Here is a 26,118-nt window from a genome sequence, read left to right on the forward strand (position 1 = left end):
CTTTCCTGATGCCTCCCTGTTTTTCCCGCCCCTCTGGTCCTGGGGCTGTGGGGTTTGTACCTCGGGTTTCTCTCCTCTCACTTTAAACATAATGTCCCAGACAGTCTCATCCATATGTGTAGTTTATATGCTCGACAACTTGTGCGTGTCTCCAGACCCATCTATCCATTGTCTCCTGGCAGCCTGGCTTTCACCCGGCACAGGCACCTCAGAATCTGAAGTTCTGACTCCACTTCCTTCTTCTGCTTGTGTTACCTTCTTTCTGATGGGCCTCACCCTTCCTATAGCAGCCTGAAACAAAAGAGAGCACCTCCCTTGATTCTTCCCCCTGCCAGCATCCCTAGACCTCATCCATCACCTTGGACTATAGATTCTGCCTCCTTAATAATTGGTTACTTCTCTCCAGTCCCAGGAGTCCTTTTCCCGTATTTGAGACCTGGGCTCCAGGTGATCCTGAATGACGTCACCTCACACTGTGATTTCCACCAGGCTTTCCAAACTGCCTCCTGATTCGCATCCCCCAGCCACAATCTTTCATCCCTCTGCATTCAGTTACTCCTCTGAGCCAACCTAATTGTGCATATCTGCTTAATACCTGTCACCATCTTCCTATTACCTTGGGGACAAAAATCTCACCTCTTCACCCTAGCATTCAAGATTCTTCATGGTAGGGCCCCTGACTGTCATGTCAGTTTCGCCTGCCGTCTCTCCCCCGCCACCCCACCCAATGCACCACCCTAAGTTGCAGCTATAGGAATCTTTTCAGTTCTTCAAACATCCCTCCAACTTCTGCCTAGAATGCTTCCTCCTTACCTATGCTTCAGGTCCCAGCTTAAGGATCACCTCCAGAAATACCCCAGACCCCTGCCACCACTAGCCCATCCCCAGATGTCAGGTTTGCCCCTCCTGAGCTCTCACAGCTGCCTATACTTCTCACCACTGTTCAGACTGTTTGTTTCCTCCATTTTCCTCAGTAGACCTGGAAGACGGGAATTAAAACTTGTTCATTGGTGTGTCAGTGGTGTGCCCAGAAGGCTTCCAAATATTTCTGAAAATAAGGAGATGTGCTAAATTTAGAAGGAAAACATCATAATCATTGGACAGGTTTATTGAAGCTGAGAAGTTTTCTCACAATCCAAATGGCTTCTGGTACAGGATGTGTGACACCTTTCTGACCACAAGGCCCCATCCACCAAACCAGGACAGATCAACACCTGTTTATTCTGGAATATAATTCAGCATTAAGCCACTGCCACATGTGGACTCTGCAGCTGGATACAGATCAAGCTCTCTGGAACGTCTGTTTGCACACCTGGCCTTCACAGAACATTTCCTAGGGGCAGGGAGGAAGGGAAGACGAAAGAAGATGAGTTGGCATGTGGTCTATTACTATTAGTCACAACACTTCTGACACCAGTTATGTGGTGTCTTTTCCAATCCCATGTCTCCAACCCTCTGACACCAAACTGGATGGTCAAGAATTTTTCTTTTTTTAAAGTTTCACTTTTACTTGTATCTTTCTTTCTCTTTTTAAAAAAATATTTATTTATTTAGTTGCACCAGGTCTTAGTTGCGGCAGGCAGGCTCCTTAGTTGCAGCATGTGGGCTCCTTAGTTGTGGCATGCATGTGGGATCTAGTTCCCTGACCAGGGATCGAACCCAGGCCCACTGCATTGGGAGTGTGGAGTCTTATCCACTGCTGGAATGGCCAAGAATTTAATTCAGTTCTGACACTGAGGACCAGAGCTAGTGCAGACCCCACAGGTCAAGGGCTTAGTCTCATGAGATTGCCCTTATTTCAGACATCAGTCACAAGTCCCAGGCCACATATACTTCCGACCGAAAAACTGTAAATTGGGGATTCCCACAACCCCCTCCCCTCAGGTTCAATACTTTGCTAGAATGGCTCACAGAAACACTCTTTACTTGTACTTACAGGTTTATTGTAAAGGATGCAACTCAGGAAGAGCCAAACGGAAGAGATGCATAGGACAAGGTATCGCCGGGGGCGGGGTGGGGGGGGCGTTTGGCAGGGCGGGCAGAGCTCCAGGAGAGCTACCCTTCCAGCACTTCTATGTCTTTACCAACCAGGAAGCTCTCTGAACCCCCTTATGTAGGGGTTTTATGGAGGTTTCATTACACAGGTATGATAGCTTAAATCACTGGTCATTGGTCATTAACTTAATCTCCAGATCCTCTTCCCTCACCCAAGTTCAGGGGCTGTGCTGAGAGTTCCAGCTTTCTAATCTGGCCTTGATCTTTCTTGGGACCAGCCCCCATCCTGAAGCTATCTAGGGTCCCCAGCCACCAGTCAGCTCATTAGCACACAGAAGACACTCTCATAACTCTGAAATTCCAGGGGTTTTAGGAACCAGGTACAAAGACCAAATATTTATTTATGTATGTATGTTTGTATGTATGTATACTCTATTTTTTTTGAATTTTTGAATTTTATCTTATTTATTTTTTTATACATCAGGTTCTTATTAGTTATCCATTTTACACATATTAGTGTATACATGTCAATCCCAATCTCCCAATTCATCACCCCCACCCCTGCCACTTTCCCCCTTTGGTGTCCATACGTTTGTTCTCTACATCTGTGCCTCAATTTCTGCCCTGCAAACCGGTTCATCTGTACCATTTTTCTAGGTTCCACATATATGATTTAATGTATGATATTTGTCTTTCTCTTTCTGCCTTACTTCACGCTGTATGACAGTCTCTAGATCCCTCCATGTCTCTACAAATGACCCAATTTTGTTCCTTTTTATGGCTGAGTAATAGTCCACTGTATATATGTACCACACCTTCTTTATCCATTCGTCTGTCAATGGGCTTCCATGACCTGGCTATTGTAAATAGTGTTGCAATGAACGTTGGGGTGCATGTGTCTTTTTGAATTATAGTTTCCCACCAACAGTGCCAGAGGGTTCCCTTTTCTCCACACCCTCTCCAGCATTTGTTGTTTGTAGATTTTCTGATGATGCCCATTCTAACTGGAGTGAGGTGATACCTCATTGTAGTTTGGATTTGCATTTCTCTAATAATTAGTGACGTTGAGCAGCTTTTCATGTGCTTCTTGGCCACCTGTATGTCTTCTTTGGAGAAATGTCTATTTAGGTCTTCTGCCAATTTCTGATTGGGTTGTTTGTTTGTTTAATACTGAGCTGCATGAGCTGTTTATATATTTTGGAGATTAATCCTTTGTCCGTTGATTCATTTGCAAATATTTTCTCCCATTCTGAGGGTTGTCTTTTTGTCTTGTTTGTAGTTTCCTTTGCTTTGCAAAAGCTTTGAAGTTTCATTAGGTCCCATTCATTTATTTTTGTTTTTATTTCCATTATTCTAGGAGGTGTATCAAAAAAGATCTTGCTGTGATTTATGTCAAAGAGTGTTCTACCTATGTCTTCCACTAAGAGTTTTATAGTGTCTGGTCTTACATTTAGGTCTCTAATCTATTTTGAGTTCATTTTTGTGTATGGTGTTAGGGAGTGTTCTAATTTCATTCTTTTACATGTAGCTGTCCAGTTTTCCCAACACCACTTATTGAAGAGACAGTCTTTTCTCCATTGTATATCTTCGCCTCCTTTTTCATAGATTAATTGACCATAGGTGTGTGGGTTTATCTCTGGGCTTTCTATCCTGTTCCATATATCTATATTTCTGGTTTTGTGCCAGTACCATATTGTCTTGATTACTGTAGCTTTGTAGTATAGTCTGAAGTCAGGGAGTCTGATTCCTCCAGCTCCATTTTTTCCCCTCAGGACCGCTTTGGCTATTTGGTGTCTTTTGTGTCTCCATACAAATTTTAAGATTTTTTGTTCTAGCTCTGTAAAAAATGCCACTGGTAATTTGATAGGGATTGCATTGAATCTGTAGATTGCTTTGGGTAGTATAGTCATTTGCACAATATTGACTCTTCCATTCCAAGAACATGGTATATCTCTCCATCTGTTTGTGTCATCTTTGAATTCTTTCATCAGTGTCTTATAGTTTTCTGAGTACAGGTCTTTTACCTCCTTAGGTAGGTTTATTCCTAGGTATTTTATTCTTTTTGTTGCAGTGGTGAATGGGATTGTTCAAATATTTATTTTTATTGTATCACAGCTTGTAAGAATCATCCCAAGAGTATCCTTAGAGCAAGGGTCCTTCTATCCTCTGCTTCGGCAGAGTTCTTGGCTATGCCAAAGAAGGATGCATGCAATTTGAACACTACTTCTTACAGCCAACTAATCTGAATCCTCAAACAAATTTGTGTTTTCTTTGTAGTTTCATGTTACATTTTTGTGATGGCAAGTTTCTTAACTTTGTTTTTATTGCCAGAAGAGTGTGAGATTTGTCAATATCTTCAATGTCTTTGTAATCAAAGACTCCCCAGACTCTCAAATACCACCCATATCCAACTTTAAGATGAGTGCTCTCATTTTGTTTTCATGGATCTCACCTAGATTTCACATGTATGTTGAGACTTAAAAAAACAGAGTTGGAAGCACACATTCTTGTCAGACTTAGATTTGAATCTCTACTCTGCAACCTTGGGGAATTTCTAAATCTCAGTCTCTTCATTTGTAAATGGGAAAAATAGTGTCCCTTTCACAGGACTGTCTTGAAGACTAAGTGAGAAAATGCACTCGAAGGATTTAGCTAAATAATCACACGCAAAATCATCACTCAAAAACTGTAAGCCAGGACTTCCCTGGTGGTGCAGTGGTTAAGAAACCACCTGCCAATGCAGGGGACATGGGTTCGAGCCCTGGTCTGGGAAGATCCCACGTGCCGCAGAGCAACTAAGCCCGTTCGCCACAACTACTGAGCCTGCGCTCTACAGCCCGCGAGCCACAACTGCTGAGCCCAGATGCCACAGCTACTGAAGCCCGTGCGCCTAGAACCCGTGCTCCACAACAAGAAAAGCCACCGCAACAAGAAGCCTGCGCACCACAACAAAGAGTAGTTGCTCACCGCAACTAGAGAAAGCCCGTGCGCAGCAACGAAGACCCAACGCAGCCACAAATAAATAAATAAATAAATTTTTAAAAAATGTAAGCCATTGTAACATACCTGTATGGCAGGAAGAAATTCTCATTTTAAAAGCCATAATTAAGCCTTTATGTACAATTTTATACCCTCTAGATTATATTGAGTAATTATTGATTAGGTTGAGCTATAATTTGTATGGTTTTTAAGTGCTGGTGGCATAAGAAATTGATATACCCTTTTGGAAGCGAGTAAGGCAACAAAGTAGCAGGAGGCAATGATGTCTCTGACAACACTGATCCTCTCTGTGAATTCTTCCCAAGGGAATAAATCCATGCACGCAAAAAATTCTGTTTATGTGAATTTAAGAAATAGCTGAGGGCTTCCCTGGTGGCGCAGTGGTTGAGAGGTCGCCTACCGATGCAGGGGACGCGGGTTCATGCCCCGGTCTGGGAAGATCCCACATGCCGTGGAGCGGCTGGGCCCGTGCACCATGGCCGCTGAGCCTGCACGTCCGGAGCCTGTGCTCCGCAACGGGAGAGGCCACAACAATGAGAGACTCACATACCACAAAAAAAAAAAAAAAAAAAGAAATAGCTGAAAACACCCTGAAATATTCCTGGACATTGAAATTAAGAAAATGTTTTAATAATATGAGAGTTCATGAACCTGATGGAATATTATGCAGCCAGTTTGCTACGTTATTATATGTATTCAATTTATACATGATGAATTCAATAGGGAAATTATTTAGAAACCTGGAATATGTTTTTCTATTGAATGAAAAGGAAGAATATTCTAACAGACTGGATGGTAAGATACCAAACTGAAAACAGTGAGTTGGGATAATAGGATTGCTGGTCATGGTTTCCTGTTTAGCATTTTCTTTAATAATCTCATCAAAAATAAGAACACTCAACAAGAAAATACAAACAACCCAATCAAAATAATGGGCAGAAGACCTAAATATACATTTCTCCAAAGAAGACATACAAATGGCCAATAGGCACATGAAAAGATGCTCAACATCGCTAATTATTAGAGAAATGCAAATCAAAACTACAATGAGGTACCAGCTCACACCAGTCAGAATGACCAGCATTAAAAAGTCTAAAAATAACATATGCTGGAGAGGATGTGGAGAAAAGGGAACCCTCCTACACTGTTGGTGGGAATGTCAATTGGTGCATCCACTATGGAGAACAGTATGCAGGTTCCTTAAAAAAAGTAAAAATAGAATTGCCATATGACTCAGCAATCCCACTACTGGGCATATACCCAGAGAAAACCATACTTCAAAAAGACACATGCACCCCAATGTTCACTGCAGCACTGTTTACAATAGCCAGGTCATGGAAGCAACCTAAATGCCCATCGACAGATGAATGGATAAAGAAGGTGTGGTACATATACACAATGGAATATTACTCAGCCATGAAAAGGAACGATTTGGGTCATTTGTAGAGACGTGGATGGGCCTAGAGACTGTGAAGCAAGTGAGAAAGAGAAAAACAAATATATATTAACGCATATATGTGGAATCTAGAAAAATCGTACAGTTGAACTGGTTTGCAAGGCAGAAATAGAGACACAGATGTAGAGAACAAATGTATGGAAACCAAGGGGGGAAAGCAGGGGTGGGGGTGGGGTGAAATGAATTGGGAGATTGGGATTGACATGTATACACACTAATATGTATAAAATAGATAATAAGAACCTGCTGTATAAAAAATAATAATAATAAATTAATAAATACAAAAAAACCCCCAAAGAATTACCATATGATCCAACAATCCCACTCCTGAGCATATACCCAGACAAAACTATAATTCGAAAAGATACACGCACCCCTATGTTCATAGCAGCACTATTCACAATAGCCAAGACATGGAAACAATCTAAATGTCCATTGACAGATGAATGGATAAAGAAGATATGATACACACACACACACACACACACACACACACACACACACACACACACAATGGAATACTACTCAGCCATAAAAAAGAACAAAATAATGCCATTTGCAGTAACATGGATGCAACTAGAGATTATCATACTACGTGAAGTAAGTCAGAGAAAAACAAATATCATATGACATCACTCATATGTGGAATCTAAAATTGACACAAATGAACCTATTTATGAAGCACAGACAGACTCACAAACATAGAGACCAGACTTGTGGTTGCCAAGGGTGGGGGAGGGAAGGGATAGACTGGGAGTTTGGGGTTAGTAGATGCAAACTATTACATACAGAATGGATGGACCACAAGGTCCTACTGTATGGCACAGGGAACTATACTCAATGTCCTGGGATAAACCATAATAGAAAAGAATATAAAAAAGAATATAGGGCTTCCCTGGTGGCGCAGTTGTTGAGAGTCCGCCTGCTGATGCAGGGGACACGGGTTCGTGCCCCGGTCCGGGAAGATCCCACATGCTGCGGAGCGGCTGGGCCCATGAGCCATGGCCACTGAGTCTGAGCGTCCAGAGCCTGTGCTCCACAACGGGAGGGGCCACAACAGTGAGAGGCCCGAGTAACGCAAAAAAAAAATATATATATATATATAACTGAGTCACTGCTGTACAGCAGAAATTAACACATTGTAAATCAACTATATTTCAATAAAATTAAAAAAAGAACAAAACAGGGCAAGTACCAGGTGGAGTTGGTCCCCTTCAATCCAATGGGTCCAGCCTCTGTTCTTCTTTTGCCCCTTCTGCACACAGGTGAGTCTGTCATTGTCCCAGATGACCAAGCTCTGCATAAGGCATGGGAGAAAATACTGGTTTGCTCTAGCAACATCCTCAGGTATGACTGGGGAGGGTGCCAAGGTAACCTTGCAAAACTTAAAGCCTATGTCATTACTTTAATTTTTACCTTGCATTTTCTGTTATCCAGGCCTTTGTTATCCTCATCAAATTCTTCTCCAACTTTAAATTTCACAAGGTAGTTCCTGAAGCTGCTGTTCGTGTGGATGGTAAAAGAATCCCCATTCTGCTCAATCACTTTCTGTGGTTTCAGCAGCCTGGCTATCTTACGCGTGGCAAAGTCAATATCTTAAAAATAATTTTTTAGAAAGAAAAGAAGACATTTCAACATTTCCTTGAGATGCAAAGGCTAAGAATTTGGCAGCTGTCCTCAAAATCATTGCATTTGATGGCTAGTCTTGCTTTTACAACTTCAGCGTTGTTTCCTGACAAAATTGGATCTACAGGGTCAGCTATCCTGGCAAATCTCCTTCCAGAGGCTGATTAAAAATCTTGAACAGCTTTCAGGGAAAGTTCATTTGGCTGGCTGTGCGTTAGGTGATGGATCTGAAGCTGGGCATGGCAGAGACAGTTCTGGGAATCCCCTCAGAGGTTGACAAGAGGACGAGGAAGCCAAGGGGACTGGACTCAGGCCCCAATCCAGCCTCAGTCACAGATGCCTTTTTCTGCTTTATACATTTACACTTCCAATTAAGACAGCATTTGAACAGTTTCTGAACACAGGGGAACAAAACAAAACAAAACAAAGCACCTCTAACAAAAAAGAAAAACAAACAGGGAATTCCCTGGCAGTCCAGTGGTTAGGACTCGGCGTTTTTACTGCCAAGAACCTGGGTTCGATCCCTGGTCGGGGAATTAACATCCTGCAAGCTGTGTGGTGCAGCCAAACAAAAACTTAATAATTAAAAAAATTTTTTTTATTTTAAAAATTAAAACAAGAAAAAAATTAAAATGAAAAAAGAGGAAATAAAGCACCTCAAAAAACATTGTAATCATGCAAATACTACTATACATTGAGAAATCTTTAATAAGCTTTAAAAGAGTCACACACCAAAACATGGAACACTGAGACGATTGGCATTTTGGTATAGACAGCTCCCATTAAGTGGCTATCAACCCATTATGTACTAGAGGTAAGGGTTGCTATTTTATTTATTTATTTTTAACATCTTTATTGGAGTATAATTGTTTTACAATGGTGTGTTAGTTTCTGCTTTATAACAAAGTGAATCAGCTATACATATACATATATCCCCAAATCTCCTCCCTCTTGTGTCTCCCTCCCACCCTCCCTATCCCACCCCTCTAGGTAGTCACAAAGTGCTATAAGGCTGCTTCCCACTAGCTATCTATTTTACATTTGGTAGTGTATGTATGTCAGTGCCACTCTCTCACTTCGTCCCAGCTAGGGGCAGGACAGCAATAAAGACGCAGATGTAGAGAATGGACTTGAGGACACAGGGTTGCTATTTTAAATAGGGAAGCCAAGTGCCATTTCAGCCAGAGCTGAGGGAGATGATGAAGTGAGCTGTAAGCTGTGCAGATTTGGGGGGAAAGAAGTGTAAGACAGAGGTCACAAGGATCCCAGGAAGGGCGTGCCAGATGGTCTCAGGAACACCCAGGAGCCTGGGGTGGCTGGAGCAGAATGAGGGAGATTGAGGAGGAGGAGGGGACCTAGAGATGAGATGCGAGGGGACAGTAAGGACAATAGGGCTTCAACCCAGAGCAAGATGGAGCCAGCTGGGAGCCACTGGAACGTTTAGAGCAGGTGACACGATCTGACATGATCAGGCAGCCACAGCTGTATGCTGGCTCGTCACCCTGGACAATTCTATGAGTCACAGGGCATGGTTCTCCTACTTAGGGACTGTCCTATTACGTAGAATAAAGTTTTAGGAATCTTCATTGCAGAGATTTACGTACCTCATTGCAGGTAGCTTGGTCCCAGAGCTGACCCCTGTTTTAATTTGTTTGCCTAACAGATTCGGTTTTTCCTGACACGACTGCCACTTGGGGTTAGCTGTGCTTCTCGGGGCCGGGTACCTCATACTTCCATTTCCAGCCTAGAAAACGTGGCCAAGCCCTGAGTAGGGGTCCTTCAGCATCTCATTAGCCCCCACCCATTCTTTTGTCTTCTTAAAATTTTTTTCTCTTTCTTTGGCCTCACCACGTGGCTTGCGGGATCCTGGTTCCGTGAACAGGGATTGAACCTGGGCAGTGACTGCGTGGAGTCCTAACCAGTGAACTGCCAAGGAATTCCCAGTCCCACCCATTTCTAAGCTCAATGATAGTATAAATGTTTTAGAATGAAATAATGCCATTTGCAGCAACACGGATGGACCTAGAGATTATCATACTAAGTGAAGTAAGTCAGAAAGAGAAAGACAAATACCATATAATATCACTTATATGTGGAATCTAAAATATAAATATCTACGAAACAGAAACAGACTCACAGACATAGACTCACACCACTCTTGTGGCTGGCAAGAGGGGTGGAGTGGGGGAGGGAAGGATTGGGAGTTTGGGATTAGCAGATGCAAACTATTATATATAGGATGGATCAACAAGGTCCTACTGTATAGCACAGGGAACTATATTCAATAACCTATGATAAACCATAATGGAAAAGAATATGAAAAATACATACGTATAACTCAATCACTGTTTTACAGCAGAAATCAACACAACATTGTAAATCAACTATACTTCAATAAAATTTTTTTAACATAGAACTCAAGTTTTTAGCATGAAATGCAAATGATCCAGTCTTTACTTGTTTTCAGCAATGTTTAAACATTGAGGCTAAACCCTTAAAATATTTATCTGATTATTAAAATGACCAAGCCAAATTTAAAATAGTTATCACTGACTTTCCTTAAACCCTATTCTGTATGTGGAACAAAAACAAACAACATGGCTTCCCTGGTGGCACAGTGGTTAAGAATCCGCCTGCCAATGCAGGGAACATGGGTTCGAGCCCTGGTCCAGGAAGATCCCACATGCCGCAGAGCAACTAAACCCGTGCGCCACAACTACTGAGCCCGTGCTCTAGAGCCCGCAAGCCACAACTAATGAGCCTGCATGCCACAACTACTGAAGCCCACCTGCCTGGAGCTCATGCTCCACAAGAGAAGCCATTGCAATGAAAAGCCCGCGCACCTCAACGAAGAGTAGCCCCCACTCACCGCAACTAGAGAAAGCCCGCGTGCAGCAACGAAGACCCAACACAGCCAAAGATAAATTAAAACAAACAAACAAAAGCAAACAAACAAGAATCCAAACTTTAGATAATTACTTTACATCAGTTATGCTTTTACCATCAGTGAGATGATTTGTTGCTAGTAAATTTACAATTAGTACTACTGTTACTGAAAGCTCGGCCTCTCTGTGCACTGGCGCCTAATCCAATCCAGGAGACAGAGTTTTGGGTGAAGTAGAAAAGGAGAGCTTTATTGCTTTGCCAGGCAAAGGGGCACACAGCGGGCTTTGGCCTCGAAAAACTGTGTGTCCCAACCCCAGAGGATTTGATGAAGGGTTTTATCACAGTGGTTCAAAGGCGGGGAAGTCTCTGACAAGATTAGGGTGTGAGCAGGGCTTGCACTTCCTTAACCTCATCTCATGTGGTCATCTCCTTGACTTAATGAGCTTCCCTGGTCCCTTTAATCTTGCCTCAGGTGGTTTCTTGGCCGCAACTTCTTGATTAGCAACTGTTTGAAATCCGCCCTTTGGAACTCAGGGAAGGTCATGGAGGCTGGAGTCTTGCCTGTAAGAAATGGTAGACAGGGACCTCCCTGGTGGCACAGTGGAATTCACCTGCCAACGCAGGGGACACGGTTTCGAGGTTTCAAGCCCTGGTCCGGGAAAATCCCACGCGCAGCGGAGCAGCTAATCCCGTGCGCCACGACTACTGAGCCTGCGTGCTGCAACTACTGAAACCCACCTGCCTAGAGCTCATGCTCCACAAGAGAAGCCACTGCAATGAGAAGCCCGCATACCTCAACGAAGAGTAGCCCCCGCTCACTGCAACTAGAGAAAGCCCGTGCGCAGCAACGAAGACCCAACACAGCCATAAATAAATAAATAAATAAATAAATTAAAAAAACCAGTGGACAGGGACTTCCCTGGTGGTCCAGTGGTTAAGAACCTGCCTTCCAATGCAGGGTACTCGGGTTTGATTCCTGGTTGGGGAAATAAGATCCCACATGCTGTGGGGCATCTAAGTCCCCACACCACAACTAGAGAGGAGCCCGCACACCGCCACTAGAAAAGCCTGTGCCACAACAAAAGATCCTGCATGCTGCAACTAAGACGTGACACAGCCAAATAAATAAATAAATATTTTCAAAAAAGAATAAGAAATGGTGGACAAAAGAAGGCCTCCGTGCACAGGCCGCACTCGGTTTCACTACCACATTGTAAGATTGTCACTTAACAGATTTGCAGTTGCAAGGTTGGCCTTTTTAAAGATCAAAATTTAAATTAGCTTAAGTTCTGGTCATTTTCTGCCAGGTCTACACTTACCATGACCTCAGTGGCCAAATGGCTTTAGTGCTCATCCATGCTTTTCCACACCATTAGATTTTTAAGTAGGAAACAAGACATTCCAGCAGGAGGAGGAAACGATCTAAAGGATGCACATCCTATTACAAGGATGTGTGTGAGCATACACATTTTAGGGCAGGATCTCAAAGAGGCCAACACAAACATGCACTTTTCTAAACTTCATCTGTTCACATTAACCCTTCATCCCAAAGCCACTTCTAACCTTGAGGCAATGTGGGTCTTGGAGCCAAGAGATACTGGCTTTAAATCCAGTTTATGTGGTAACCTTGGACAAGCTGGTAACATCCCTGCCTTCTCATGTTCATGAGATTAAAGGGGAGTCCAGACAAGATGGTCAAGCCCTTGCAGGCATTAGCACAGCATTCTTTCCTGCCTAGAGCTTCACACCTTGGGTCTTCCTTTGCTATTGTGGGGTCCACCAAGAACTCCCAAATCCAGAGCTAGCTCCTCCAGTCTTTAGAACCCAAGCAAACTTTCTTCAATTTCCAAAGGACAAATTGCCTTTCTTCTCCCTGCGATTTGGCAGAAGCTAGGAAAGTGCAGTATCAGAGCCATGTTGGGGAGTTGCAGGATCAGCCCTAGTCAGAAAGGAGTAATTTTCCCCATCAAAATCGATGCTGGGGGACTTCCCTGGTGGTGCAGTGGTTAAGAATCTGCCTGCCAATGCAGGGGACGCGGGTTCGAGCCCTGGTCCGGATAGATCCCGCATGCCGCAGAGCAACTAAGCCTGTGTGCCACAACTACTCACATCTAGAGTGAGCTTGCACTCTAGAGTTCATGAGCCACAACTACTGAGCCCGAATGCCACAACCACTGAAGCCCGCGTGCCTGGAGCCCGTGCTCCACAATAGAAGCCACCGCAATGAGAAGACTGCGCACCACAAGGAAGAGTAGCCCCTGCTCGCCGCAACTAGAGAAAGCCCGTGTGCAGCAACGAAGACCAAGTGCAGCCAAAAATAAATAAATAGATACATTTATAAAAGAAAAAACAACCATAAACATTTTTAAAGGGAGAATCATTTGGGGAGGGGGTCAGAGTCTTTGCTCTCTTCCACTGTGTGCAGACTTTCAGGGTGGTGTTCTAGGAATCTTGTGCTCAGTCTGAAGTTACCATCATCCACCTGGGTGGAGACCTTAGCTCCCGCATAAGAACTCAAGCATAAGAACTCTGAGATGCTCACCACTGAATGTTCTTTATCAGATTGTTATGTATATTCCTCGAGGAGGAACAAGGACCCTGCCCCAAGGCTGCACTATTGTTTCTTGACTGCTCCTCCTTTGTTTCTGCACTCCCTACTTTCCCTGATAAGCAACTTGAATCTTATCTTTGGAACTCAGGGAAGGTCAAGGAAACTGAATGAAGCCTACTTCCTACAAATAAGAAAGGAGGGACACAGAAAGGATTTGTACCCCTGAGGGCCCCACAGGATTCTACTCAGTTTCAGAATCACCTAAGAATCTGGTTGAACGCAGATTCTGATTCCATAGATCCAGGATCTGGGATGAGGCACAAGTGTCTGCATTCTAAGGAGTTCTGCTGGTCCTTGAGTAACAAGACCCTACAATCATCTGGATCTGGGCCCCTAGTTTGCCCAGGAGAAATGCATTGACCCTGGAGTCTATGTTTTTACACGTGGAAGGCAGAAGAGAGTTTGCCACACAAATAGCCATGTGTGCCAAATCATTTTCTTCCCAGGCTTTTGGCAACTGGCAATAGGTTTTAGGCTGATTTCAGCTATTGTATAAAATGCTAATGTAAGCAGATAGGTTAGGGGGTCCCCCAGAGAAAGAGAACCAGGCATGGCTTTCTTGACATAAGAGAAACCATTTTTGGCCTTGCCATTTTTATTTTTTTGGTGTTGCCTTTTATTTTTATTTTAGTTTAGTTTTTGGCCATGCCGGGCGGTATGTGGGGTCTTAGTTCCCCAGGGATTGAACCCACGCCCCCTGCATTGGAAGCACAGAGTCTTAATCGCTGGACCGTCAGGGAAGTCCCATGGCCTAACCATTTTGTGATCTAAGCCTGGCCATAATGAGTGCCCTTGAGCAGGTCTTAGTAATGCAGGAACAAAGGAAAAGCCGTCAAGAAAAAATAGTTCAGCAATAAAACAGAGTCCTACTTCTGTAAGCAGCTATTTTGCCCCTTTCCTGCTTGCCTATTTCTGTTCCCCTTAAACCTTAATTATGACAATGACATCACTAGGTAACATTTAACCTAACTCCTGACTTATGCTCTACTAAGTGTCCACAATGCCTTGCCTAACCTGTTGATTCTTTCCGTAGATTAAAAGAAGTAGGAATGAAGAATTAAGAATGACCAGTTTTCTACCCCCAGCAACTCCCTGAGCAAATTTACAGGCAGACCACACAGGCAAAATAGCATCCAAAGGGAGATCAGGAGAAGTCAGCAGGTTTGCAAGCAATGGAAAAATGACGAAGAATCTGACCTCCTACCTTAATAATTAACTGAAATTTTTCCCCCCTTTTTCCCTTTAAAAACTTTCATGGCTCAGCATAATCTTTGGAGTTGGTTTTGGGACATGAGTCCAACTTCTCCCCAGATTGCCAGCTTTTCTGATTAAAGCGACTTCCGTTTCTACCAACACTTGCCTCTTTAGTATTGGCTTTTGAGCAGAAGCTGAACCTGAGTTTGGTAACAATTCCTCCTCAAGGAATATACAGAACAATCTGATACAGTCTTACTTCCACAGGAACTAAGGCCCCCACCCAGGTGGAGGATATGATGGTGTTGACCCTCCTGAGTTGAATCAACTAAAGCTTGGACTCTGCCCAATTCTATGCTGAATTCTCCTCTGCTCAAACCCCTTCATGAATATGCATATATACCCTTAGCTTAAAAGGTCACCAATTTTGCTATTCAGGGAGACACTGCTTTGGGAAAGATCCACAGTGTTGTCCTTACTTGCTGCAAGAAATAATAAGTCCTTTCTTCTCCTGATCTTTGGCTTGGTTGTGTCTTTTGGCTGGACACCCACCAAGAGGTGAACCCAGATTTCAGGTAACACTAAGAGATCCCTTGGTTTGTATTTTAGACACTTTAGAATATCAAATCTGATCCAACCACCTCTAACAGATGGGGAATCTAAATGAACTCAGAGGTTATATGACTTTGATTCTATTACCAACAATCACCGGCTAGTTATCTGGGTTTCCAGTTTGGTGGTCTGTTATACTAACTAGCCTCTACTCCAGCATCCTTAGCACACTTATATTTCTTTTGGGAAACAGACTGCAAATAACAGTTCATGTGTTGTCTGGATCTAGTAGTATCTTTCTGGAACATGAACCAAATGTAAAAAAAGGAGTAGTGAGGCAGGATATTGACTCAATACTCTATGGCTTAATCCTTTGTGAAATGGGTTGGATGATAAATGAATATAGCTAATGTAAATAAATAGCCTCTGTTGGCCTCTAGGATCTAATACAGTGGCAGATAATTGATAAGTTTCTACTGAAATCACGAAAAAGAAAGTATCCAACAAGGGGTCATAGCAGAGCGTAAAGAAAAGCAAGACAGTATTGGGGACAGGTGAAGGATTCCATGAATACACATTAGAAAAACACTAATTACAACACTCAGAAGGCTCCTTTGCGATACGAGACAGGCTTAACAAAAGATGTCTTCGCACACTTGAAATGCTGACCCTGACTCCATTCCCTGTTTTCTTCTCTAAGAAATTTGCTCTAAAAGCCATGGAGGGCCTTCCCTGGTGGTCCAGTGGTAAAGAATCCACCTTCCAATGCTGGGGTCGTGGGTCGATCCCTGGTCGGTGAACTAAGATCCCACATGCCACGGGGCAACTAAGCCACAGGCTGCAACTACTGAGTTGGTACACCTCAGCGTGAGAGCCTCCCTGCTGCAAACTACAAAGCCCAGGCCCTCTGGAGCCTGTGCGCCACAACTAGAGAGAAGCCTGTGTGCTGCAACAAAGAGCCCGCACCACAACGAAAGATCCCGCATGCCGCAACTGACCCAATGCAGCCAAATAAATAAACGCCAGCCATGGAAATGGTTAAAGAGAAAGAGCATAGCAAGGCAAAATTCAAAGCCGTCCCCTGATCTTTAGCACGTTATCCTCCGTAAAAAAGCCAGATGCTAGCCAGAGAAACCAGGGGAGAAAGCACTTATGGTCACATGTCGCCACTAATTTGGGGGTGAGGAGATAAGTACATTATCAGGATTTACTGCCTTTGGGAAAAGTCATCATTAATTCTTTCTTATGAATGGGAAAGAGAGGAAATGAGACTCAGGTGAAGGTAGAATACGCCACCCTCAAATGTGCCACTTTGTCATACTGACTGTTTTGAAATGAAGAAGATTGGGAAGAAGATAGAAGAAAAACTCTCTGCCCTTCCCCCAGAAGCAGGACATAATTGTGTAAATGTGTCCCCCCTCTCTCTGTACCAGGTCGGACAGAAGTTAGGGAGACAACACTAGATTCCTATCAGCCTAGAGATGGCATCAGATTTTACATAATAGACTTTACTAACTAGCTCTCATTTTCCATTAGTTCCTCCATGTATTTATCTTCCCACAATTTGCCACCCCTAGAAAGTCAAAGCCCTTTTCTTTGTCTTGTCACTCTTTGCTGAGATGCCACATAACCAAGTTCTAACCACTCTGAGATGCTCATCACTGAATGTTCCTGTGTGTATTCACCATGCATGTGCTAACAAACTTCTCTTTGTTCGTGTCTTGTTACTCTTTTTTTTTTTTTTTGTTACTCTTTTTTAAAATAATTAATTTTTGGCTGCATTGGGTCTTCGTTCCAGTGCTCATGCTTCTCACTGTGGTGGCTTCTCTTGTTGTGGAACGTGGGCTTCAGTAGTTGTGGCTCGCGGGCTCTAGAGCTCAGGCTCAGTAGTTGTGGCTCACGGGTTTAGCTGCTCCGCGGCTTGTGGGATCTTCCTGGACTAGGGCTCGCACCCATCTCCCCTGCATTGGCAGGTGGATTCTTAACCACTGGGCCACCAGGGAAGTCCCTACTCTGTCTTTTTTAGTCTAATTAACAGGGCGCCAGCCAATGAACCTAAGATGGGTAGAGGAAAAATACTTTTTCCTTGCCTATGAGGTTTTGTGTCAGTATGAATCAGATTTAGCTTGAGAAGTTCCAGACTTCCCTACTTAGTGTGAGAAAGGGAGGGGAGAATCTTACCATAGGCTGGGAGATCTTAAAAACACACAGGAGCCTCAGTACCGTACGTTTCAAAGTGGTTAAAATGGCCGATTTTATGTTATATTTATTTTAGCACAATTAAAAGAAAAAAGAAATAAAATGGATCCCCCTGCTCTCAGTTTACAGATGGGGAAACTGAGGCCCAGGTCAGATAATGAGGAGGCGGAGCCAGAGCAGTCCCCAGGCCCCTAGACTCCCAGCAACTCTGGCCCAACTTTCAATAGCGCCACTGATGGGTGTCATTTAGGAGAAAGTGCTTGGCACAGAGTAGGTGCTCAGAACTATCAAGTCTGAAGAGTTAAACGAAGGGCAGGACGAACTAAGAATCCTTACGGAAGGGAGGCGTTCTACAGTCCCGGCAGGAAATAAACTCTTGAGGCCCCGCCGGCTCCCTACGCACCCTGGAGGCCCCCGCGTTCCCTTCCCTCCGCGCCTAGAGCGCCGGAGCCCAAGCCGGGCAGGGGGCGGTGGAAGCGACCCCCACCCCCAGACGGCCACCCACAGTCCTCCCGGCTGGAATTGGGCCCCGGGGTAGCGGGGGACGGGGTAGTGGCCTCTGAGGGGTCTGGGTTTCTTGACCCTCCTCAAGCCCTCGAGGGAAGGAGAAGCCAGAAAATTGAAGATTTCAAACGTAGCTCCTGAACTCCACCGGGCACCAGAGTCACCTGGGGGCGCGGGCGCGGCCGGAGACCGGCTGGAGAAGGTCCTCTGGGGCCCGGGAATCCGCGTCCCGGACCAGCTCCAGGTGATGCTGATGCGGCCGGCCGGGACCTCCCCGGGACGGCCACTGGGCTCGGGGAATCCCAGAGCCGCCGCCCGGAGCCTCGCGTTCAAGCGGCTGCGCAGCGAGGTTCTCTTGGGAGGGGCGTCGGGCCGGGGCGCCCCCTCACCCGGGTGGACCCCCATCGTGCCCCCGAGCCTCCCAGCGAGGTGGGCCCATGCCACCTTTGCCCCCTCCTGCTTGGAAGTCCGCGATAGGACAGGAGCCTCGGCCGCGGGGTAGAGACGCACGGGGCACCGTCGGACACACGGAAGGACAGGCAGAGAGACTCGAGGACGGGGGAGAAAGAAGGACGGGGAACGGGTGGGCGGACGGGGGACAGGAGGAAGGACGGGAGGGACCGGGACATGGGCAGACGGGTGGGGGGGCAAGGGGATGGGAGAGACCTGAGGATGGGGGGACAGGCAGACCGACTGGAGGACTGGCAGACGAACGGGGGTGGGAGTCCGACGGTCAGACGGACGGACAGCGAGACGGAGGATGGACGGGGGTGGGGAAGCGGGGTAACCGGCGGATCCTCAGGCAGACGGGGGTACGGAAGGACGGACGGACGAAGGTGAGGGGAGACAGGGAGACTGACCCACAGGACAGCCCGGCGTCCTCCGCCCTGACCCGGACGCGCGGCCGGAGCCCGAGGCCCCCGCACGGCCCCCCCGGCCCTACCTAGGGCCAGCATGTAGCCCTCCAAGTTGTCGCTGCTCAGCAGGTTCCAGGTGCCGCTGAGGTCGGCGGGCATGGCGGGCCTGGGGGCGGCACTGGCGGTGGGCGGTGGGGACTCGGGAGGTAAATGTGTGGCCGGGTTGGCGGGACCGGGGCGGGACCGCCGGGAGGAGCTGTGCGGGGAGCACGGAGCACAGGCCTCCGGGAAGCCCGCCCCACTCTTAGCCTCCTTCGCCACGCGCTCCTGGATTTCTGCTACCTCCCTTTTGGAGGTAGCTCCGTTTTCCTGTGGGCTTCCTCCTCTCTGCTTTAACTCCAAACCGTGATCACAGCCACACTGTTTTCTCTGCCTACACGTTACTAACCAAGGGATCTCCTTCAAAGGCATGGCATTGATTACTGTGTCAGCTGCAAATAATATACCAATAAATCCAACTCCAGTGGTCTCAATAAATAGGGGGTTATTTTCCTTACATATCAAGCAGCCCTGGGATAAGCAGTTGTGGGTGATGATACGGCAGCTCCATTGTCACGGAAGTGGCACCTCTGTGATTCTCCTGGCTCTGTGATTCCTGCCGGTCACCTCACTGTGATGAGTTGGCTGCTGGGTTTCCAGCCGGAACATCCACATTCCGGGAAAGAAGGGGTAGAGCACCACCTGCCATTATCCCTTCATCAGATTTCTGTTTACCCTCATTGGCCCAAACTGTGTCTTATGCTACTTCTAACTGCAAGGGAGCCTGGGGAATCTAGTATCTAGTCTTTAGCCTTGTCAGTACAGAAAAGCCAAAGAGTAAGGTGTTGGGAATGTGGGCTAACCTATAATAGCCACAAACACCCTCTCTATAGGCTGGCTCCAAGACTTACCTGTCCATTTCTTTTCTTTTATTTCTATTTTTTAAAAAAACGTTATTGGAGTATAGTTGATTTACAATGTTGTGTTAGTTTCAGGTGTACAGCTTATCTGTCCATTTTTGATCTCTCCCATGAGCTCCAGACTCAAGTATATTAATAGCCAACATTTATTGAGTGATTACTATGTGTAGTATCATTTATCACAAAATCCTACCTCTCCAATAGTTACTTTAGTATCTCCATTTGACAGAGACAAAACCTCAGACACAGAGAGGTTAAGTAACTTGCCCAAGTTCATACAGTTGGTGGAAGAATCTGGATTCGATCTCAGGCAGCCTGACTCCAGAGCTCATGTGTCACCTCTCACTGCTTAAGATGCCTCTCGGGACTTCCCTGGTGGCGCAGCGGTTAAGAATCTGCCTGCCAATGCAGGGGACACGGGTTCGATCCCTGGTCCGGGAAGATCCCACATGCCGTGAAGCAACTAAGCCCGTGCGCCATAACTACTGAGCCTGTGCTCTAGAGCCTGCGAGCCACAACTACCGAAGCCCACACGCCTAGAGCCTGTGCTCCGGAATGAGAAGCCACCGCAAGGAGAAGCCTGCATACCACAACGAAGAGTAGCCCCTGCTCTCTGCAACTAGAGAAAGCCCACACAGCAACGAAGACCCAATACAGCCAAAAATAAATAAATAATAAATAAATTTATTTTAAAAAAATGATGCCTCTCGATGTCTCTCCTTGGATGACTTAAAGGCATTCGAATGTAACATATACAAGGCAGAAAGCATAAAACAAAATTGTTCCTTGGCTTTCCTCATCTCCATAAATTGTACCACTAGTCACCCACTTGCTTAAGCCCAAAGCCCATTTAGACACTGGATTTCTCCCTTCTCTGCTCACCCATATCCAATCCATCAGCAAATCCTGTTGGTTCTTCCAACCTAACCCAAGCCACCATCCTGTCTTGCCTCTTCCTGGACTTGCTGCTTCAACTCCTGACCCCACCAAACCATTCTCCATCCTGCAGTCTGGCAAGCTTTTTTTTTTTTTTTTTTTTTTTTTTATGCGGAGCACAGGCTCCGGACGCGCAGGCTCAGCGGCCGTGGTTCACGGGCCCAGCCGCTCCGCGGCATGTGGGATCTTCCCGGACCGGGGCACGAACCCTCATCCCCTGCATCGGCAGGCGGACTCTCAACCACTGCGCCACCAGGGAAGCCCCTGGCAAGCTTTTGAGAAATGTAATTCAGATCTTATCACCCTCAGGCTTAAAATGTTCAGTGTTCAGTGCTGTCCCATTTTTCGGAAGAGGAAATTGCACTCCCTCCCATGGTTCCTAAAGCCATTTCTGATTTGGTTCCTGGATACTTCTCCAACATCATCACGCTCTGTCTCCCTCGACTCAGCAACTCCAATCATACCAGTTCTGTTGTGGTGGTGATTCTGTGCAGAGGTCAAACCCTTTCTTTCTTCACAGTCTTTGTATAGTGTTCCCTCTTCCTGGGAGGTTTTTCCTCCTGGTTTTTGCATGGTTAGCTCCTCTGGCTTCCAGTTCAAAAGTCACTATTAGGGAAATAGTCATTTTTAACCATGCTCTTCATGGAGAAGAATTTTCCCTAAACACCCTGTTGTTTTTTTTTTTCCAACCCTATTTCTTCCTCATGGAGGTGGAATGAGTTACCTGGTTGGGGGAAACCAGGGTGACCACTCATTACGGTTTCCCCAAGACTGAAGGAGTCCCAGGGCATGGAACTTTCATTACTAAAACTGGAAAAGTTCTAGGAAAACTGGAATGAGTTGCTTGCCCTACGGACAACAGCCATTGAAGAATTTTATCCACTAGGTAGAGTGAGTCTATCAAATATTGTAAACACAGATTCTCAGTATTTTCTTCTCCCTTTTGACACGGACTTGAGGGTGTGTCTATTTCACAGACCTGAACTTTCTCTCAGATAGACTGCCTAGACTGGGGAAGTTAGTATATAACTTATTCTTGCCACTCCCAACTCCATGGCTTAAAATAATACAAATCATTAACTGGCTCACAAATCTGCAATCTGGGGAGGGCTCACAGGGCATGGCTCATCTCAGCTCCATGTGGCATTAGCTGGGGTAACTTGACTCCAGTTGGGAGGGCTAGAGAAGCCACTTCCCAAATGGATCCATCTCATGGCTATCTGTTGGCTGGGAGCCCAGCCAGGCCTGTGGGCTGGGGGCCAGGTTCCTTTCCATGTGGGCCTCTCCATGGGCTGCTTGGGCTCCCTCAAGCAGGGATAGCTGGGCTCTAAGAGGGAGCATCCCAAGAGAACCAGGAAGATGCTGTACCATCTTGACCTAGTCTGAGAAGTTATATAACATCACTTCCACCAGAGTCCAAGGCCCACTCTGATTCAAAAGGAGGGAACATGGACCTCATCCCTCAATGTCACACTGAAAAAGGAGCACGTGAGATGGGAGATTCTCATAATAGCCAGCTTGGAAAACACCATCTGTCACGGTTAGCAATCCCTCTTTTGACCCTCACACGAAGCTACAATTCTAACCTGGACCTTATCAGTCATGACGCTGCTATTTTGGGAATTCCTGGTGGTCCAGTGGTTAGGACTCAGCACTTTCACTGCCGGGGCCCTGGTTTGATCCCTGGTTGGGGAACTAAGATACCGCAAGCCTCGAGGTGTGGCAAAAAAGGTGCTATTTTGGTTCTCCACTTATTGTTTCTCTTGTCTTATTTTTCCGTTAGTTTAGAAGTTGAACAGAGAAATATTTGGATCTCTTCAAAAATCTGAGTCACCTTTTCAGAACGGCCTTCTGATATACATTTACTCTGTATCACATCTCTGCTTATATCGTTCATAATTATCATAATCCATAATTATCTTTTCTCGCTTTGTTTACTGACTACCTTTTTCATTAAGATGTCAAGGGCAGAGACCATGTTCATCTTATTCACCTCTATAGCATCCCCAGTGCCTAGTACAGTGCCTGGCAAGTGTTTAATAAATGTTTGTTGAATGAATGGCTATGACCTTCCAAAGGAGAAATACCATTTTCATTGAGGAAACCATAGTGGCACTGCCCTGCTCAGATGAGGCTATTGATTCTCGTAAGTATGAAACATTGATTCCTTTGGTGGAACATGACAGGATGATATCAAGTCCTGGGATTAGATATACTTTGCCACGTAAAGGGCACAGAACTAAGAACTCTGACCAGATTTCTGGAGCATGAAACCTGTTTAAATTCCAGATGACTAAAGGAACAGGACATGGAGAAATCACATGTCCTTCCTATCCTTAAAATCTGATTGTTCTAAATGTTGGCCTGAAAATGAAAGTCACAGAAATAAACTAATAATAGTTCTAGCAATTGTGCTGGTTGGTATGGCTTTTGGCCAGCTTGAGCAAGGGCCATCTGTTAGGGAAAGGGTTGAATTTTAGTTGAAGTGGACATAGCCTGGACTTGCCCATGGGAGGAGGAATCATTTTCTCCTCTGCAATTTCAAGATCTTTCTTCTAGACTAAGACCAAAGTTCTCTCTCGAAAGGAAAGAGAAAGTTATCTGGCCAAATTTGAGCCCTTTCTTTCCTTCTGTTTGATACTGGCAAAGTAAACCATAAAATTAGAGCCAAGATGAGGTCCTAATCTTGTGTACAAGCACTGCTTCTCCTAGACAGTAATGGATGGGGATGATGAGGGACAGCTGATGGAGTCTGATACTGGTCCAGCAAAGAATGGTGTGGACAGTAGTAAACTTCACCCTATCCATACCTCCCCTCCCTGACGCAGGAGGCAACACCATCAGGGAGCTCGGTGCAGTTCCAGGGATAAGACCTGGATACACAGGGGTTCGTTATACTTTTATCACTAAACCTATGTCTGAAAATTTCCCTAATGTTTTAAAATGTAATTGTTGCATGATACTCACTGGTTTGGAAAAACTTATCAGGCAGTTGAACTTGATTTGGGACACACTGTCTGCTGTACCATTCAGACTTGTAAGACGCTTGAGGCAGAAATGGATCAGAATCCCAGCACTGAAGTCCCCTCAGTGGGAGGAGGGCCATCGTCCCTCAGGAGGAGCCACAACAGAGGATGGGAATCCCCACCATGTGCCGGCGCCACTGCAGCAGGCCCGAAACCCTACCTGGACCCTTCCAAGCTCCCCTCCTATGAGCCGCCACATCCCACCCTGCACGCCTGGTCTCGGTCAGGCTGGCTTCCTTGCTAAAGCCCATAGTCACACGCCTGTTCTTCTCCATACCTCCTCTTAGGTTGTTCCTCCTGCCTAAGGTTGCTGGAGTTGGAAAAAAAAACAGACCAGAAACAGGACTCCTCAAATTTCAGATAAGTGACAAATAGTTTGTAGTATAAGGAGTTCCACCTGGAACACCCTCTGTCCTGGTTTCCTGATTACAGGACCTCTGGGCACTCATTTTGAGGAAGCCTTCAGGAGTGGCTCTGGAGACTTCCCTGCTGATGCTCCAAATGCAGCATTTCTCTGTCCGCCCTCCCTAACTGCAAGCAGCCTGGCGACAGAGGCTGGTGACAGGTGCTGAAGGGTGCTCCCTTTAGCACCTCAAGTGATGAGTGTTCCGAGAACTACTTCCTGGTCATGCAGAAGGGTGGGGACAGGTGGCAGCTCAGAGTGGTGAGAAGCCAGTGTGAGTGGCAACTCTCCATCAGGGCTACAACATTTCAGAGCCGGAAGGGGCCTCAAAAATCATTGTTTTGGGGGCTTCCCTGGCGGTCCAGTGGTTAAGAATCCGTGCTGCCAATGCAGGGGACTCAGGTTCGATCCCTGGTCCGGGAACTAGGATCCCACAAGCCTTGCGGTGCGGCCAAAAAAAAAAAACACACAAAAAAACATCACTTTTGTTTACAGAAAGGGAATCTGAGAGACAAGTGACTGCCCCCATAGGCTGACTGACATGCCTGGAGCTAGAAACCCGCCTCCCAGGCAGAAGCTTCTTCTGCTGACTCACAGGCAACAGGGCTGCACGGTGATGTTCTGGTACCAGCATGGGCAGCTGGGTGCCCTTCTTCCTCTTTTTGTTGGTTAAGAGTGAACTGCGGCTCATACCCCTCCTTCCTCTGACTGGGCGTTCACTGCCCCAGTTCCAAGGAAATGCTAACACTGGGCGAGTTCAACTTAGTCCATCTGTATGGACTGAACACATCAGACTACCATACTGTTGAAAGTTTTATTTATTTGTATTTATCCACTTTGGGTGGATGCAAATTTCAAGATTTGACTAAAACCTCATTCTTTGAAAAGTAATACATTACACAAGGAGTAAAGAGGTTAAGAGCACAGGTTCTGAAGACAAACTGCTCGTTCAAGCTTCAGTTTTGCCATTCACACCAGTCACCTAATTGTGCCCATTTCCCTTATGATATAAGGCACATGTTAGCACATGCCGGGCCCAATTATTAAGTGCTCACTAAGTGCTGACATTATTAAGTTCAAACAGCACCACTGGTGAACTAGGTACAGATTTTAGAGATGGACACTGTCTATGCCTTCTCATAGTTAGGTGGATGTTATGGTGAACATTTTAGATCAAGACGCCTTTGGGAGTAATTATGAGAATGGTGGAGGAATGGATGTCCCGTGGCACCCAGAAATAAATGTCAAAGGAGCCCATTTCATAAAACAGCAACTTCCGGGCTCCCAGAGAAATGACTTGGAGAGGGTGGGGTAAGGATGACAGCAGCCCCACCACTGCTGTGCATGCTGACCTTGGGGGGATGCTTCCTTCTACCCTGTAGTGAGATATTCAAGGGGGCAGGAAAAGAAAGAGCATCGTTTGACACAGGAGATGAGGCTAAATCACCCCCCTGGCTCAATCGCACTAGGCATTCAGTGCCCCAGTTCCAAGGAACTGCTAACAAGTGCTGTTCACACTTGTCCACTTACCGGCAAACAACAACACAGATCCCCCCACATGCTGTAGGCTCAACTGAATGAAGCTGCAGTAAAGGACTTCTACTGAACGTTCTTTTGCTGCTTCAAATTAGACAATGTAAGAGGTAAGGGAGTACAACACATAAAAAACACCAGCTCTACACACTTCCTAAACTCTTAAATTCACATTACAAGAGCCAAGTATGAAAAAGGTATGGTAGGGAACAAACAATGGTATTTTTCCCCTCTTCCTCAACAGAAGCCACAACAGTTACTGATATTTATTCCCTTGTGAAATTCATTGCCTTATTTCATTATCCAAAGAGGAAGTTCTGTCCTTAAGGATACCCTAAACTATGTTATTACTTTGTGGCATTAGCAGCATCCAGGTACTGG

The 26,118-nt window shown here is 45.6% G+C and overlaps 1 protein-coding gene across 1 annotated transcript; it reads right to left on the reverse strand.

Annotated features, from left to right (window-relative positions):
- Window positions 1–1,092: 1,092 nt before the first annotated feature.
- RBP7 (retinol binding protein 7) lies at window positions 1,093–19,095 on the reverse strand. Its single transcript, XM_024749885.1, has 4 exons — window positions 18,967–19,095; window positions 7,868–8,046; window positions 7,647–7,748; window positions 1,093–1,333 (listed from the first exon to the last, which is right to left on the reverse strand). The coding sequence occupies exons 1-4, from the start codon at window positions 19,037–19,039 to the stop codon at window positions 1,283–1,285; spliced, it is 405 nt and encodes a 134-aa protein (XP_024605653.1). The 5' UTR covers window positions 19,040–19,095; the 3' UTR covers window positions 1,093–1,282.
- Between the last annotated feature and the right edge of the window lie 7,023 nt (window positions 19,096–26,118).

The sequence above is a fragment of the Neophocaena asiaeorientalis genome, unplaced genomic scaffold (genome assembly GCF_003031525.2).
Source record: "Neophocaena asiaeorientalis asiaeorientalis breed wild unplaced genomic scaffold, Neophocaena_asiaeorientalis_V1.1 scaffold275, whole genome shotgun sequence".
NCBI classification, from domain to species: Eukaryota; Metazoa; Chordata; class Mammalia; order Artiodactyla; family Phocoenidae; genus Neophocaena; species Neophocaena asiaeorientalis.